The 12,716-nt window shown below is 39.4% G+C and overlaps 1 protein-coding gene and 1 long non-coding RNA gene across 8 annotated transcripts; both read right to left on the minus strand.

Moving 5' to 3' along the window:
• Window positions 1–608: 608 nt before the first annotated feature.
• LOC108834567 (meiosis-specific protein ASY2-like) lies at window positions 609–3,501 on the minus strand. The gene is made up of 5 exons (XM_057004101.1): window positions 2,892–3,501; window positions 2,711–2,822; window positions 2,314–2,648; window positions 1,754–2,244; window positions 609–1,673 (listed from the first exon to the last, which is right to left on the minus strand). Exons 1-5 carry the CDS (start codon window positions 3,499–3,501, stop codon window positions 609–611), a joined length of 2,613 nt encoding a protein of 870 aa, XP_056860081.1.
• Window positions 3,502–6,844: 3,343 nt separating this feature from the next.
• Window positions 6,845–12,679, minus strand: LOC108840486 (uncharacterized). Of its 7 annotated transcripts, none has more exons than XR_008941278.1 (8): window positions 12,558–12,679; window positions 11,675–12,069; window positions 11,373–11,483; window positions 10,935–11,169; window positions 8,650–8,940; window positions 8,205–8,490; window positions 7,976–8,112; window positions 6,845–7,659 (listed from the first exon to the last, which is right to left on the minus strand). It is a non-coding gene; the product is annotated as an uncharacterized LOC108840486 (long non-coding RNA). The 7 variants fall into 7 exon arrangements; XR_001947887.2 differs by having other exon boundaries at window positions 12,160–12,672; XR_008941279.1 differs by having other exon boundaries at window positions 11,675–11,775; window positions 11,853–12,670.
• Between the last annotated feature and the right edge of the window lie 37 nt (window positions 12,680–12,716).

Raw genomic sequence — 12,716 nt, forward strand, 5'->3', positions numbered from 1 at the left:
TCTAGTAAACGATGCCAGCCCTTTTTTCAAGCGGAGCACGAGCACTCGCCCAAGTCAATCGACTGGGTCTTGATCAGACGTCAGTCGAAGGGAATAACAGCCTCGCGTCACCTATGCATCGCGCATTGACCGGCTACCTGATGGAAATTTCAGACCAAGTCTAACCGAAGAACGACGGTTTGGCCGACCAATAGTTCTCTCGGTTACTGCAGTGCGTCTCGGAACCTTTTCCTCGGTAATTCAATAGAACGATTAGAGATTCTCTTTGTAATCGCTTAAACAACTACTTGTAAAAGTTTCGTTGAGTAAAGAAGATTTGAACGAGCAACCGTCTCTGATATCCTGTTCTATCTGAAAAAGTGGGAACTCGCTGGCAAACGCGAGTAACCGCCCGAATGAATCCTTTTCTCGGTTAAAGACGAATGAAAAACGATTTATATTTTAAGTGGAAACGACTTACTGAAATATATAATGGAAACATTCAGTCTAAAGTAAAAAGAAGAAAACGAGGCAATAGTTCATACAACAAAAGGCCTTAGCCGAGAAAAGGAGATAGTTCTTAAATAAAGGCACAAGCGCCGAAAAACAGATACAACAAACATGAAAAATCATCCCGAGACGGGAGGGTCCTCCTCAGGACGCTCTTCACTCGCATCAGAGTTTGCCTCCTCGAGATGTCCTTCACTCGCGCCAGAGTCTGCCTCCTCGAATGACGGCGAGTCGGAGATATCAACCGTCTTGATCGGTGTGTTGGAGATCGGTTCATCGGGAGTTGACATGGTTGTCTCTTCAGCAACCACAGAAGAATCCTTCGGGACGGCTTCTCGATCCGGGAGAACGGCATCAGGATGAGCTGGCGACTGGACGGTTTCGAGAAGGCTCTTCGATGGTTCTTCAGATTGATCTCCTGGTTCCCTGAGAGGAGTGCGAAGAGCCTTGGCAGCCTCAGAGTCGAGCAAGTCCATGTTCGACCCGTACTTGTCGACTTTACCCAATATCTCCTGGACGACGAACCTCGACTCGAGCACGAGAGGAGACAAAGAGAGGTCCTTCTCAAGAAGATCATCTACGATCAAACGCTTCACCTCCGCGTCATAATGCTTCTCTTGCCCGGCGTAGATATCAATATCTCCCTGAGAGATGTTTTTACCTGCTGCTTTCATCCCTTCAAGGCAGCGTCTCATCCCCCGAGCCTGGCCGAGCATACATCTCGCATCCTCGAAGTTGTCGCGACGGGACTCCCGGTCCCGAATCCTCTGGAATCGAGCGGCAGCCTTTCCGTGCATCGCCGCCATTACTCGGATCCGCTCGTGAGTAACCTCATAGCGGCGCGACTCTCGGAGACGATCCATCTCTCTGGAATGCTCCAAGGCGGCATCAGCCTTCTCTTCCTCGAGGATCTTCTTCTCGTTTGCCAGCTTGGTTTTCTCTTTCTCAAGCGCCTTAACCAATTCCCGGGCTCGCTTCAGCTCCTTGTTCATAGCCGCCTCTTTCTGGGAAAGCTCGTCCCTCATGGCCTCTTCCCGGATAACCGCTTCGTCCTTCTTGCGAAGCATGACTTCTAAGGCGACCGTCGCTTCTTTAGTGTTGCGCCGCTGCCTACCGATCACGTCATAGGTCCTCTTCAGTTCCTTATCGTACTTGCGGACGACCTCATTCCAATACCCTAGGCTCTGCAGCACATCAAAGAAAGAGAGTGAGACAACCAAGTCAGGTAGACGAGGAACGGACGAAACACAAAAACTATCCTTACCTTAACCGAGGAACCGGCGGCAACGGTGTAATCGTCTTGGTAGACAAGGTCCTTGACGAGTGGGAGATGCTCTCTGCTCCCCCGGACTTGGCGGACAAAGCGAGCGCAGTCTCTCTCGTTACAAACGAGAGGAGTATCCCGCTTAAAGATGAAGTCGACTTTGTCCGGACAAAACCCCTGAAGGTCCTTCGGCACAGCCTCCTTCTCCTGAGCCTTCGGAGCGGACCTGCTCGATCCCCCGGCATCTTTGCGAACCGCTGCCTTTGGGAGAGAAACGGTAGCAGTCGGAGCTTCCACGGTTTCCTTCTCCGAATTGGGTGCCCCCTCCTGCCCCGAGGACCCGCCGGTATTCTTCTTCTTGTTCTTTTTCGACTTCTTCTTCGCTTTAGAAGAAGTCTCTTGATGATCACCCGCTTGACCACCAACGAGAGATGGATTCGGGAGAGCGTCGTCTCGAGAACCGCCACTAGGCTCCAAGGCTTGGAGCTCCTCTTCTTCCACAGAGGAAGGTCGAACCTATACGGAATCCTTTCGCGCCCGTTTCTTCTCCGACCCGGCACCCCCACCAGTGGAAGTCTCCTCGGGAGAAGCGCCTTCCCTCTCTTTTCTCTTGTTCCCCGTTTTCCTCATGAGCTGAGCCTCATCTGACTCAGTCGCATTAGGCTCCTCGAGATCAGGCGAGTTCGCGTTGGAGTTTTGGTCCGGCTCCACAAACCCAAGTTGCTTCCCAACCACCAAGCTTAAATCCGGCAATTCCCTCATAACTCTGGCCCGATTGATCTCCGTCTGCTCGGCTTTGTTGAACAGGTTGATTCTTTTCGATTTCTTGGTGATAATCGGAACAGTATCCGAACGCCAAACCTCTGCAAGGACGAAAGAAGGCAACTTAGGATCCCTGAGGAAACCAAACAAAAGGAAAGGAGGAGAGACTTACGTAGTCTAATCCGATCAGCCGACCTGCGAATCCTCCTGTACGAGAAGTTCTCCCAAAGATCTTGCCTCTGAGACGCAACGATCCGAGCACTCTCCAAAAAATCTTCCTCGTACTCCGCGGTATTCGAGTGAGGAACTGCCAAAACAAAAGGAAAAGAGGCGGTCAGGAGCACGAAACGGTAAAAGACTATGAAACACTCTATACCAAATTCATTGTTCCAAAGAACACGATAACCGGTCTTCAGCGGCTCCTCGAAAGCCGAGCGATCGGACTTAACGTAAAAGTACGATCGCTGCCAGTCGTTCGTCTTGGTCGGATAGCCCGTTACCACATTGTAGTTGGGACGTATCTTTAGCGACAACAGGCCCCGATTGATCTTCACCGAAACCAGCTCCTCGAATGCTCGGACACTGAGAGCGGCACCGGCCTCTGCCCCAATCACCATCAGTGCAACTGCTAGGCGCCAAGCGCCATTTAAGAACTGGCTCAGAGCAACTCCTCGGCGCATTGTATAGGCGGTGACGAGTCGAGGTATCGGAAACCACAACTTCGTGTCATTCTCGAAGTACGACTCGTATACGCATTGATATCCCTTCGGGGGAGACCACAGTCGTTGGTCCTTCGACGGGATTATGAACGTAACCCCAGTCGCCTTGCTTCTCTTCAGCAGCCTTGTCACCGACTCAAATGTGGATCGCGTCGGTAAAACGTTCCTCCAATCCTGCCCTTCAACTATAGAGGGACGAGCTCGTGTCGGGTCGAGCCTGCGCTGCTCCTCAAAAATATTTCCCGGGTAGAAACAATAGGGAGTCATCCCGTCATCGAAAGAGCCATTGCCTCTCGGGTCATGTTCTCGGTATCCATCATCGCCTCGCGATGAGCTGCCTCTGCACTATCTCCAGATCCGCGGACCCTCTCTAGATCGCTGACGGGACCGGCAGTACCCGCGGTCATCTTCCCCTTTTGTTCTCGAGAAAGTCGTTTGCTCGTCGACATACCGAGTAGAAGAACTAAAACGGAGAGCAAAAACTAGAGAGATAAAAGATAGAGAGAGAAAGTACCTGATAACTGAGAGAAGAATGAGAGAAATCTCGAGAGAGGTCTCTTATTTATAGAGAGAGGGAAGGCGCCTCATACGAGGTGCCATCATTAACCCTAAGCAGGCCTAATTGGGCCTGTCGGCGGGCTCGCGCGTCACCCTCAAACGCGACCTTTCGGATTCTAGCCGAAAACCCTAGCGACGTTTCGGCTTCTCGATCAAAAAACCGACGGCGGTTCGATTTCACATCATGAACCAAACACAATCAATTTATCGGTTTAGAGGGACTCATCCGGGATACCGAGTATACGGCGTTTCGATTGCTCGTCCAGAGAAAACAAAAGGAAATCTCTCCGCCAACGGCTTCTCGACGGAATCAAGGAATCAAAAGATCAAACCTCCTATTCTTCGAGCCCTAACTCACTAGCTCGCTGCGATCGATTGCTCGACTCGACAACGAACTAGGGGAGACTTACTGTTGGGGATGAATTGTCACCATCCACAAGGCCCAGCGAACAGGAGGCCCATTACTGTCATCTAAAGGATAGTCGGCTCCAAGCCGGCTCCAAATGAGTCGTGACTCGGCTCGTGCCTCCTCTGATCAGAAGACGAGCAGCCGAAAGCGCCGACCAAGAGGCTCGGGCCGAATAGTCGTCCCGATTGGGCCTGCAAAGTCAAAAGGCCCATAATAAAAAAGGATGAATTAGGTCAAAACTGGCCGACCTAAGAGACTATATAAGGAGTTGAGGACATGAAGGAAAGGCATCACCACTTAGACACACAGACTTGCGGCTAGATTAGGGTTTCTATTACTCTCTTTGTATCTCGCCGCTTTCTCTTGTACTTCCGGCTAGGAGCTTACCGAGCATCGACTAGCCGGCTTTCTTACTCTTGTACCCTCGTTATTCCGACTCTAATAAAACGTCTCTGTTCATCCCACTCTTGAGTTCTTTTACTTTCTGTTGACCAAACTCACCTCAAACAAAGATTAGGAAAAAAGAAGATTATGATGTGCTTTATATACCTATGGAGATCTCATGTTGAGTTGGTGAGTTCACTGTCACATGTTTATTCTGAGTTAATCTTAATGGTCTTCCAAATGGTGGGATGAATAACAGTAATCAGAAAGTGAAACTCTTTTTTTTTAACATTTACTACGTGAACCATCTCTATCTTCATCTTCTCATGATTTTCTCTCAAGTCTTTTGCTTATTATCTGACTTTTCTGCACTAATTAATACATTCTCTAATCATGATTGATACAAATAAAAATATTTGTAACTCTCTCGGCAGTAAACGATTGATGCTACTCCATCCTCTTCTTGACAAAAGAATGAAGATCAAACGGAATAAGGTGACGCAGTCGTTCAACTTTAAAGCCAACATATACATACGTTTTCTAACTATTGATTTTCAGCCTTCCCAAAACTATGTGATAACCAAAAATACAATGATCTTAGTTAGCTTTGACACTCAAAGTTGTTAGTTTGTTATAATTGAAGAGTAAGGGGACAATTTTTTTTTTGGGTCAGCAGCAACGGGAATATCTAACCAACATAGGTGAACATGTCCACAAATGTTAGTGTAGGCTCTCTATAAATGCTATCTAACAGATTTATTTATTTAGATTTTAATTCTAACTCATTTAGGTGTACATAAAATTAATTTAAAGGAATATAAAAGTATTTGTCAATTTGTATTATGAACAAAAATGAACTTATCTAATAAAATAAATCTGATGAATGAATTTGGGTGTAAAAATATATTAACTTTTTCATAATTTCAAGGTTAGTTTTCTGCAAGAAAAATAAATTTGGTGAATAAATGTAGTTTAATCTAAAGATATAGTAAAATTTTGTTCTAACATGTTATATATAAAAAACTAGGATAGGCCCGCCCTGCGGGCGGGATATACTTTACTTGTTATTATATTTTAAGTTTACATTTTCAAGAGATGTGTATACTGATTTTTATCTTTTAGGAAATTTTAAGTGATGAGGGATATTATATTCATTTGACTTAACTTTTGATGTTCGTTTATTTTTTAAGAAATTCATAACATTGGATTTGGCTGTTTGGGTTCTTCAGCCCAACACGTGGACGTCGGATCGCCCAGATAATAGCTATGACAACTTCGTTTTGGCCGATAACTCTTCTATGAAGTCTCTGAATACTTCTATGTCACATCTGTTTGAACAACATTTTATATATAAACAAAGTATGTCAACGAAACCCCACTGAAATAAAGAAGTAACCTCTTAGTTTTTCTGATCAGTCCAAAAAAGAAAGACAATGAAGTAGTAATAGATCTCGATCTCAGCAGGCAAGTGCTTTAAAGAACAACGGCCAGCCAGCCTCAGCTAGGAGAATCGTTGAGTTTGTCATTGTACTGGATAAAAAGTTTCAAGTGCTATTAGAATTTGTGAGGATGATGTTCAAGGCTTACTTTTTTATAACTGGAGCTCCACAGACTTAAAGAGAGGTAAAATGCATTTAATGAGTAATCAAGGACATATGGAGAATACTTAGTTAGATAATGTAAAAAGAAATACTCGAATTACTTTATAAAATATATACACTATTGGTGCTTTATATGCTTCTATATTTGTAGATTAAGTAAACCATATTATCTAAATATACGATTACAATTTTCTTAATAAATGTTATTGATTATTTTTAAGAATATGATTTTAACATTAGTTTCTTCATATATAATTAATTTAGAAAATTGACTATAGTTTGTTATTATTAGACATAAGTTTTATTTTATTTATTATAATTTTGATTTTGTACTTATTCTAATAGCTGACTTTTTCAATATTTTTACACATGTAAAGATTATTTTATTTTAGTTTAATATTTCAGGAAAACATAAAGCTAAAGGATCATCAACTTCATATTTCGTTTAAAATTTTGGGAATGTGAGAGTTTTTTTTTTTTTGTAATGCATATGGAATTATAAATCTCATGGCATACCTGTGTACTTTTGTTCGTGTTTCTTTTTTTTTTTTGTAACTCTTGTTCGTGTTTCTTTTGGATAACAAAATAAGTACATATGCAATTCAAAATAACATGTTCAAGTATAGAATTTATATGTACCTTATCCTTTATTCTATAATTTTAGCAAACCAAGCTTTGTAATATGATATTATATTAAGTGATCGTCTCATTGATATATTTGACAGACCAAATACTCGCACGTACCACTAAATTGACTTTAATTGATATGTATATGCATATAGATATATGGTATAAAACTTGGAAAAAAAAACTTGAAAACGCAAAAGTTGTACTCCAACACCAACTCCTCCTCACATGTCATGTGGCTCGATTCTTGCTTCTTACTTCACTACTTTCCTTACTGGCCATCTAACAATCTCACTCTCAAATTCTTTGATAATCTTCATCAAATTTTCCGCTACAAACTTTCATCTTGGGCCGATCGTTATCGTTTTTTTTTGAAACAAAGATCAGCTAGTCTGCCCAAACTCCGTGCTCTTGCAGCTGCGTAGTTATTGTAGAGCAATCAATCATCAGGTTCAGCGTGAGGTTTGTTTCTCTCATTGGTTCTGGCGTCGCCGCGTCGGGTTATGATCTAGTTGAGCACAACACCAAAGCCGTAGAGATCCCTCTTTAACAGAAGATGGTATATCTGCACGTATTTAAGAGCTGCATAACCATGTGTTTCAAATTTGTATAAAGTGCAGGTAGATAAATTTGAAGAAGTAGAAATATCAAATGATTCATCATTTTCTTTTTGGAATGTTTCATCATCTAAAATATGTACACCTTAACAAACCTAACCGAATACATACTACTAAAACTACTGACACAATTAACCCAAGTAGCTAAAGAAATATTAGATACTGCAGTTGTAACGTGAGTATTGTCCGCCTGGGGGCCTTCTCTTGCAAGCCTGAGGTCCCATATTTTCTGAAAAATCATCAGTTAACAGCACGTTAGAGGATTTGATTATCACCTGACCAACCAAATATATTACACACTACCATCCATTGAATTACATGTTAACCAAACATTGGCTGTTACAGAATCCACCACACATATTTCTCCCCAAGAGATCGCAATACGGTTCACAGAAGTCAGACTCTTAGTTTAATGTTCATGGTCAAAGTCGACATATATATACAGTAAGTGTGTTAAGTTGTTCCTGTCATTAACTTTCATGGCGTGTCATGATCAGAATTGACCACGTTTCCTATAAAGTGGTTTTTAGGTTTTAAGATTTTACCTTACATGATGTAAATAAGATAATACTTCAATGGCACCAAGCATGATCCAAAGGCTTTGTTTCATGGTAACGTGCTCACCGAAGGGGTCTCACTGAAGGAGCTGTTCCTCTTCCTAGTCTTCTTTCCCGGCCTCTAACTGCAATGAAATATCAGTAGTCGCTTATATGTAGTTGAAAACAATCTATTCCAGTATATCTTCATAAATCAAAGCAAGTATTTTTAACTGACATGGTCAACGTGCGTAAAGTTCTTCTCGATCTTGATATGTATTTGGAGCAGCGTTTTTTTTTTTAAATCGCATCGTCGGAGCTTTAAGCCAAACTCGTCATCCTACCCGCACCACTCTCGATTCACCATGCTCCAATCTCCGCCGTTGAGCCAAGCAAGAACCGCCATCTTCACTGCCGCCGTTGTTGAGCCAAGCAAGAATCGTCGAAACTATGAGATGCTCGGAAGGTCTGTCCGAGAGAGTAAGATCTGAAGGAGTTCATGGTTATGGCTCTGGCCATGTCTCCTGTAAATCACCATCATTAAAACAATATAACTGTGTGCAAAGATCAAGAAGGTAGAGAGAGGTAAACAGAGAGAGAGGTTTCCTTGCTTCCCAAAATCATTAAAGAACGAAATATCCATAGAATTGAGGAGGAGTATGTGTTGATGGAAGAAGGATGACCTTTTTATAGATTGATCGTGCCTGTTGTGGTCGAAGAAGTAAAGATGGTTGTTAATGTCGACTTCAATGGATCCCGTACCGTTTCAGAGGAGAAGAATCTCATAAGAACGGAAAACGGACGCCAATGAAACTCGGACATGGACTCTTCACGACAATTCGTCTTACACACGATCAAACGACGGAATCGAAACCAAACAAAGTTATTCTTCACGTCGACTCCAGCATCTCGATCTCTTGAACGTCGGGAACAAAGAAAGGGATTGATAGGCTTAGGGTTTCTTGATATCGAATCTATGAAAGAAACATAAAGCCCACAGTCATAAGGCAGCCCACTTCTATGCTTGATTCAAAGCACCGTTTAAATTAAAAGGACAGGTGTCGCACTCTGGTAAAATGAATTAGTGACGTGTCCTCTTGAGAAGAGACACACCTTTTCTTTATAGTACTAGGGCCGACCCGCCCTACGGGCGGGATAAAGTTTAACAAATAATTTCAGTAGTTAAAATAAATATTTAATATAAATTGTTATGATTTAAAAATATACATATTAGATTAATTTTGTACATGTTATTGTATTTGAAGAGTAAATGAAACATGTTATCTGAAAATTATGATTTTTAAAATAAATATTACTTTTTTACTTTAAAAATATGATTTTCTTTTCTCTTGTTAAAAGGTTCAAGATGATTTTCTTTTGTTAAATAATCAATGTTTTAATTATATATTAAGAATTGGATGTAGCATTACATTTTTTTTTCATTTTTGTTAGTAGAAAAGAAACAAACTTGTTAATAAATGCACATATTTTTTGTTAAATTTTATATACTTTAGTGGATTATCTTATGTTTTTACTAAATAAAGCTTTTACAGTAGATTGTTGTTCAAAATTTTGTTTGAGTTAAATGTATTATTATTATTAAAATTATTTATGTAATATTATATATTTAATTAATTATTTTGACCAAGATAATGAAAAATATACATGTTTGCTATAAATTTAATATTTATAAAGGTACTAACAAAATCAAGTAAATTTTGTTTTAATAAAAATGATTCTAGTTTTGAAATAAATGTTGCTGTTCAATTGAAAAAATGTTACTGGTTAATTTCATAATTTAAATTTTAAATTTTAATTTTTTTAAATTCATTGTTTTGATTATAAATTTACTAAATTTTACGATATATTATTGTTGAAATTTTATTTGAGGTAAAATGTATAATTAATAATAGTATTATTTATGTAATATTTGATATTTTATAAATATATTCCACAAAAATAATAAAATTAGTATTCATGTTTTGATTGAACTTTTTTATTCATTATATTTCAAAAAATAAAGTAAATTATGTTATCTGAATAGAGGATTTTGATTTTCAAAATGAATGTTATTGATGCATTTTCCTAATAAAAATTTTCAATTTCTGAAAAAGACTGTTTTAATTATAAGTTAATTTTGTGGATGTTTTTCATATTTTGTTAAATTTTATGGAAATTTTCCTTATTTATGTTTTCTTGATTGTTGAGAAAATTTTATTTTGTTCTCTAATTTCATAATATTGTGAACTGTGTTTTAATTAAGTTCTTTTTTTTGCAAGTACACTGATTGTATAAATTTATTTAGTTGATATTGTGCAATTAATTATAAAATTGATAGATTATATTTCTTCCCAAAGTGATCAACCTACTGTGAGATCTCTCCAAAATGAAACTAATGAATTTATTTCTTCCAAAATTAAAAACTACAAACTCATTTCTCCATGATATAGTTAAAATTTAATAATCCATACACTATGTTTTTAGTCGGTTTACTGTCTACCAAATATTGTCCAATCGGCTTAACCAAACCAAAGTTTAATTTCAACCAAATCTAACCAAAAAGCTAAGTTAACCTGATTTCTTCGGCTTCTTTATCTGATTTTTCTTCAGTTCATGACCAAGCCATTTCTTCAACGAAGTACTATGTGATGTTATTTGTCACAATGCTCTATTGCTCTTTCTTCAGATGTTCTAATCACATTAATGCGATGTCACAATAACCTTAATCTATATCTATATATATATATATATATAAAACAAAAAACACTAAAACAAAATACTAATCTTCGATTTATGAATCAAAACCAAAAATCATAATTTCTCACTGAATCCCACAATTGAAACATAAGATAGAAGAAAATAAAAGAGTTATCAATCTAGTCGTAATATTATGATTCTTAGGTTCTTAACCCAATTGGAAAATATATGTAAAAATCAGAAAGCTATAGAAAGAATGTATTCATGTCACCTTTCTTGTTTGTAAGATGATTCAAAGCTACAACGTCAGTAACATAACCACGGCGGACTCCAGGGAAAATCCACAGCAACTACTATACTCTCACCACGTTCAACGTTTCATGCTTCGCAGAATCTGAGCAGCTTGCTCGAGATTAATTGTTCTTGAGAAAGTAAGCTGAGTGTGAATCACTGACACTTTAGAAGTCTTAAAATGCTAAAATCCTCCCATAGGGACTCACCAGTCACTGTGTTATAAGAAATAGAAGAATAAAAAATATGAATTACCAAGACCATGTACGCTTTGGTATTCTAACATAACTAAATTCGAAATAGCATAGCAAAGTATATCTTTCAATCTGTCTAACATAAGCCATCCAAAAACTTCTCATAGACACTCACCAATTATTTGTTGTTGCAGATGTTGTTTCCAGTACAAAAGAGAGCATACCTCATTATCAGAAAGACCCGTTCGTTAAGCCTCGGGCTTCCAGCACGTCAATTCCATTCCTTCACCGTATTTGTCTATGCTCCGTACGGATCTCAACGTAAATCATAGAATCTGAAGCAAGTGGTTTAAATTCAATATAACACATCTGCTGCTTCATCGTATATATTGTTTTTGTGGAAGTTCTCTACTAATGTTGAGATTTAGAGATGATACTAACAGTAAGTAACTTACGATGGTATTAAAATCATGAAGAACTGAACTACGATGAAAAAAAGAAAAGAAATAATCAAGCTTGGTTTTACCGAGATTGGTACATGATGAATGAACGTCTTGTAAGCGTTGGCATAAGAGACAAATAGGATCCTGGTTGGTCGGCGTAGTTAATCCGCCTGAGAGAGTTTATCTGCTAATAATGTTTGTGAGCAAAGACCTGATGAATTTTACGGATGCAAGCTATTGTTTTAGATCCAAAGAAACTACATAGACTCGTCTTATTGTAGATCGTGTTCAAAGGTTTGTTAATATTGACTTTCTTGTCTGTCGTGAAACTCTGGCTTTGTCTTCTTTCACTCTGGATCTAAGGATGTCAACTGGACACTCTGTCCATGGACGTCCATCTGGACACGTCCACGTCCATCTTTCTTCTCCAGCTGATCTCTCACCGCCACCTCGTGATGCACCTGTCGACAACTAATCTCTGACACAGGAAGAAAACAAATAAAAATGTATCAGCTAACAGAATGAATGGAAAAATAGAATGGAGAAGGAGGAGATCTAAGCAATCAACTCCTGAGAATCTGTCTATGTTTTGTATCTCCACTTGAAGTAGGGATGGTGGCTGATGATCTTCAAGCTTCCTTGGTTAAATATGATAAGGAACTACATATACATTACATCTCTGCATCTCTCTGTTAATCATCTCACTCATAAACAACAGGTTGAGTATTGAGTAAGAAAGAAGTAAACAACGACAGACCATCTCAGTCTTTGTGGTTGAGACAGATATGAATATGAGTGAGATGATTAATAGAGAGATGCAGAGATCGTATGAATATGAGTGAGATGATAAGAAGAGAGATGCAGAGATCGTATGAATATGAGTGAGATGATAAGAAGAGAGATGCAGAGATCGCAATTCGCAGAGAAGGGATCGTAACATATTTATAGCAGATCTAGCCGACGTACATCGCAAGCGAAAGCTTCCAAGTGGGCTCACTAATTAGGAGGAGTTAAGACGATTAATCACCATGAAAATCGTTACAGGAACTGGATCGTCCCTTCCGCCGATCGAAGCGAAACGATAAACACGAAGATGCGCACCACTGCTGATTAGGGTTACGCTCT

The sequence above is a fragment of the Raphanus sativus genome, chromosome 2, assembly GCF_000801105.2.
Source record: "Raphanus sativus cultivar WK10039 chromosome 2, ASM80110v3, whole genome shotgun sequence".
Classification (NCBI taxonomy): Eukaryota; Viridiplantae; Streptophyta; class Magnoliopsida; order Brassicales; family Brassicaceae; genus Raphanus; species Raphanus sativus.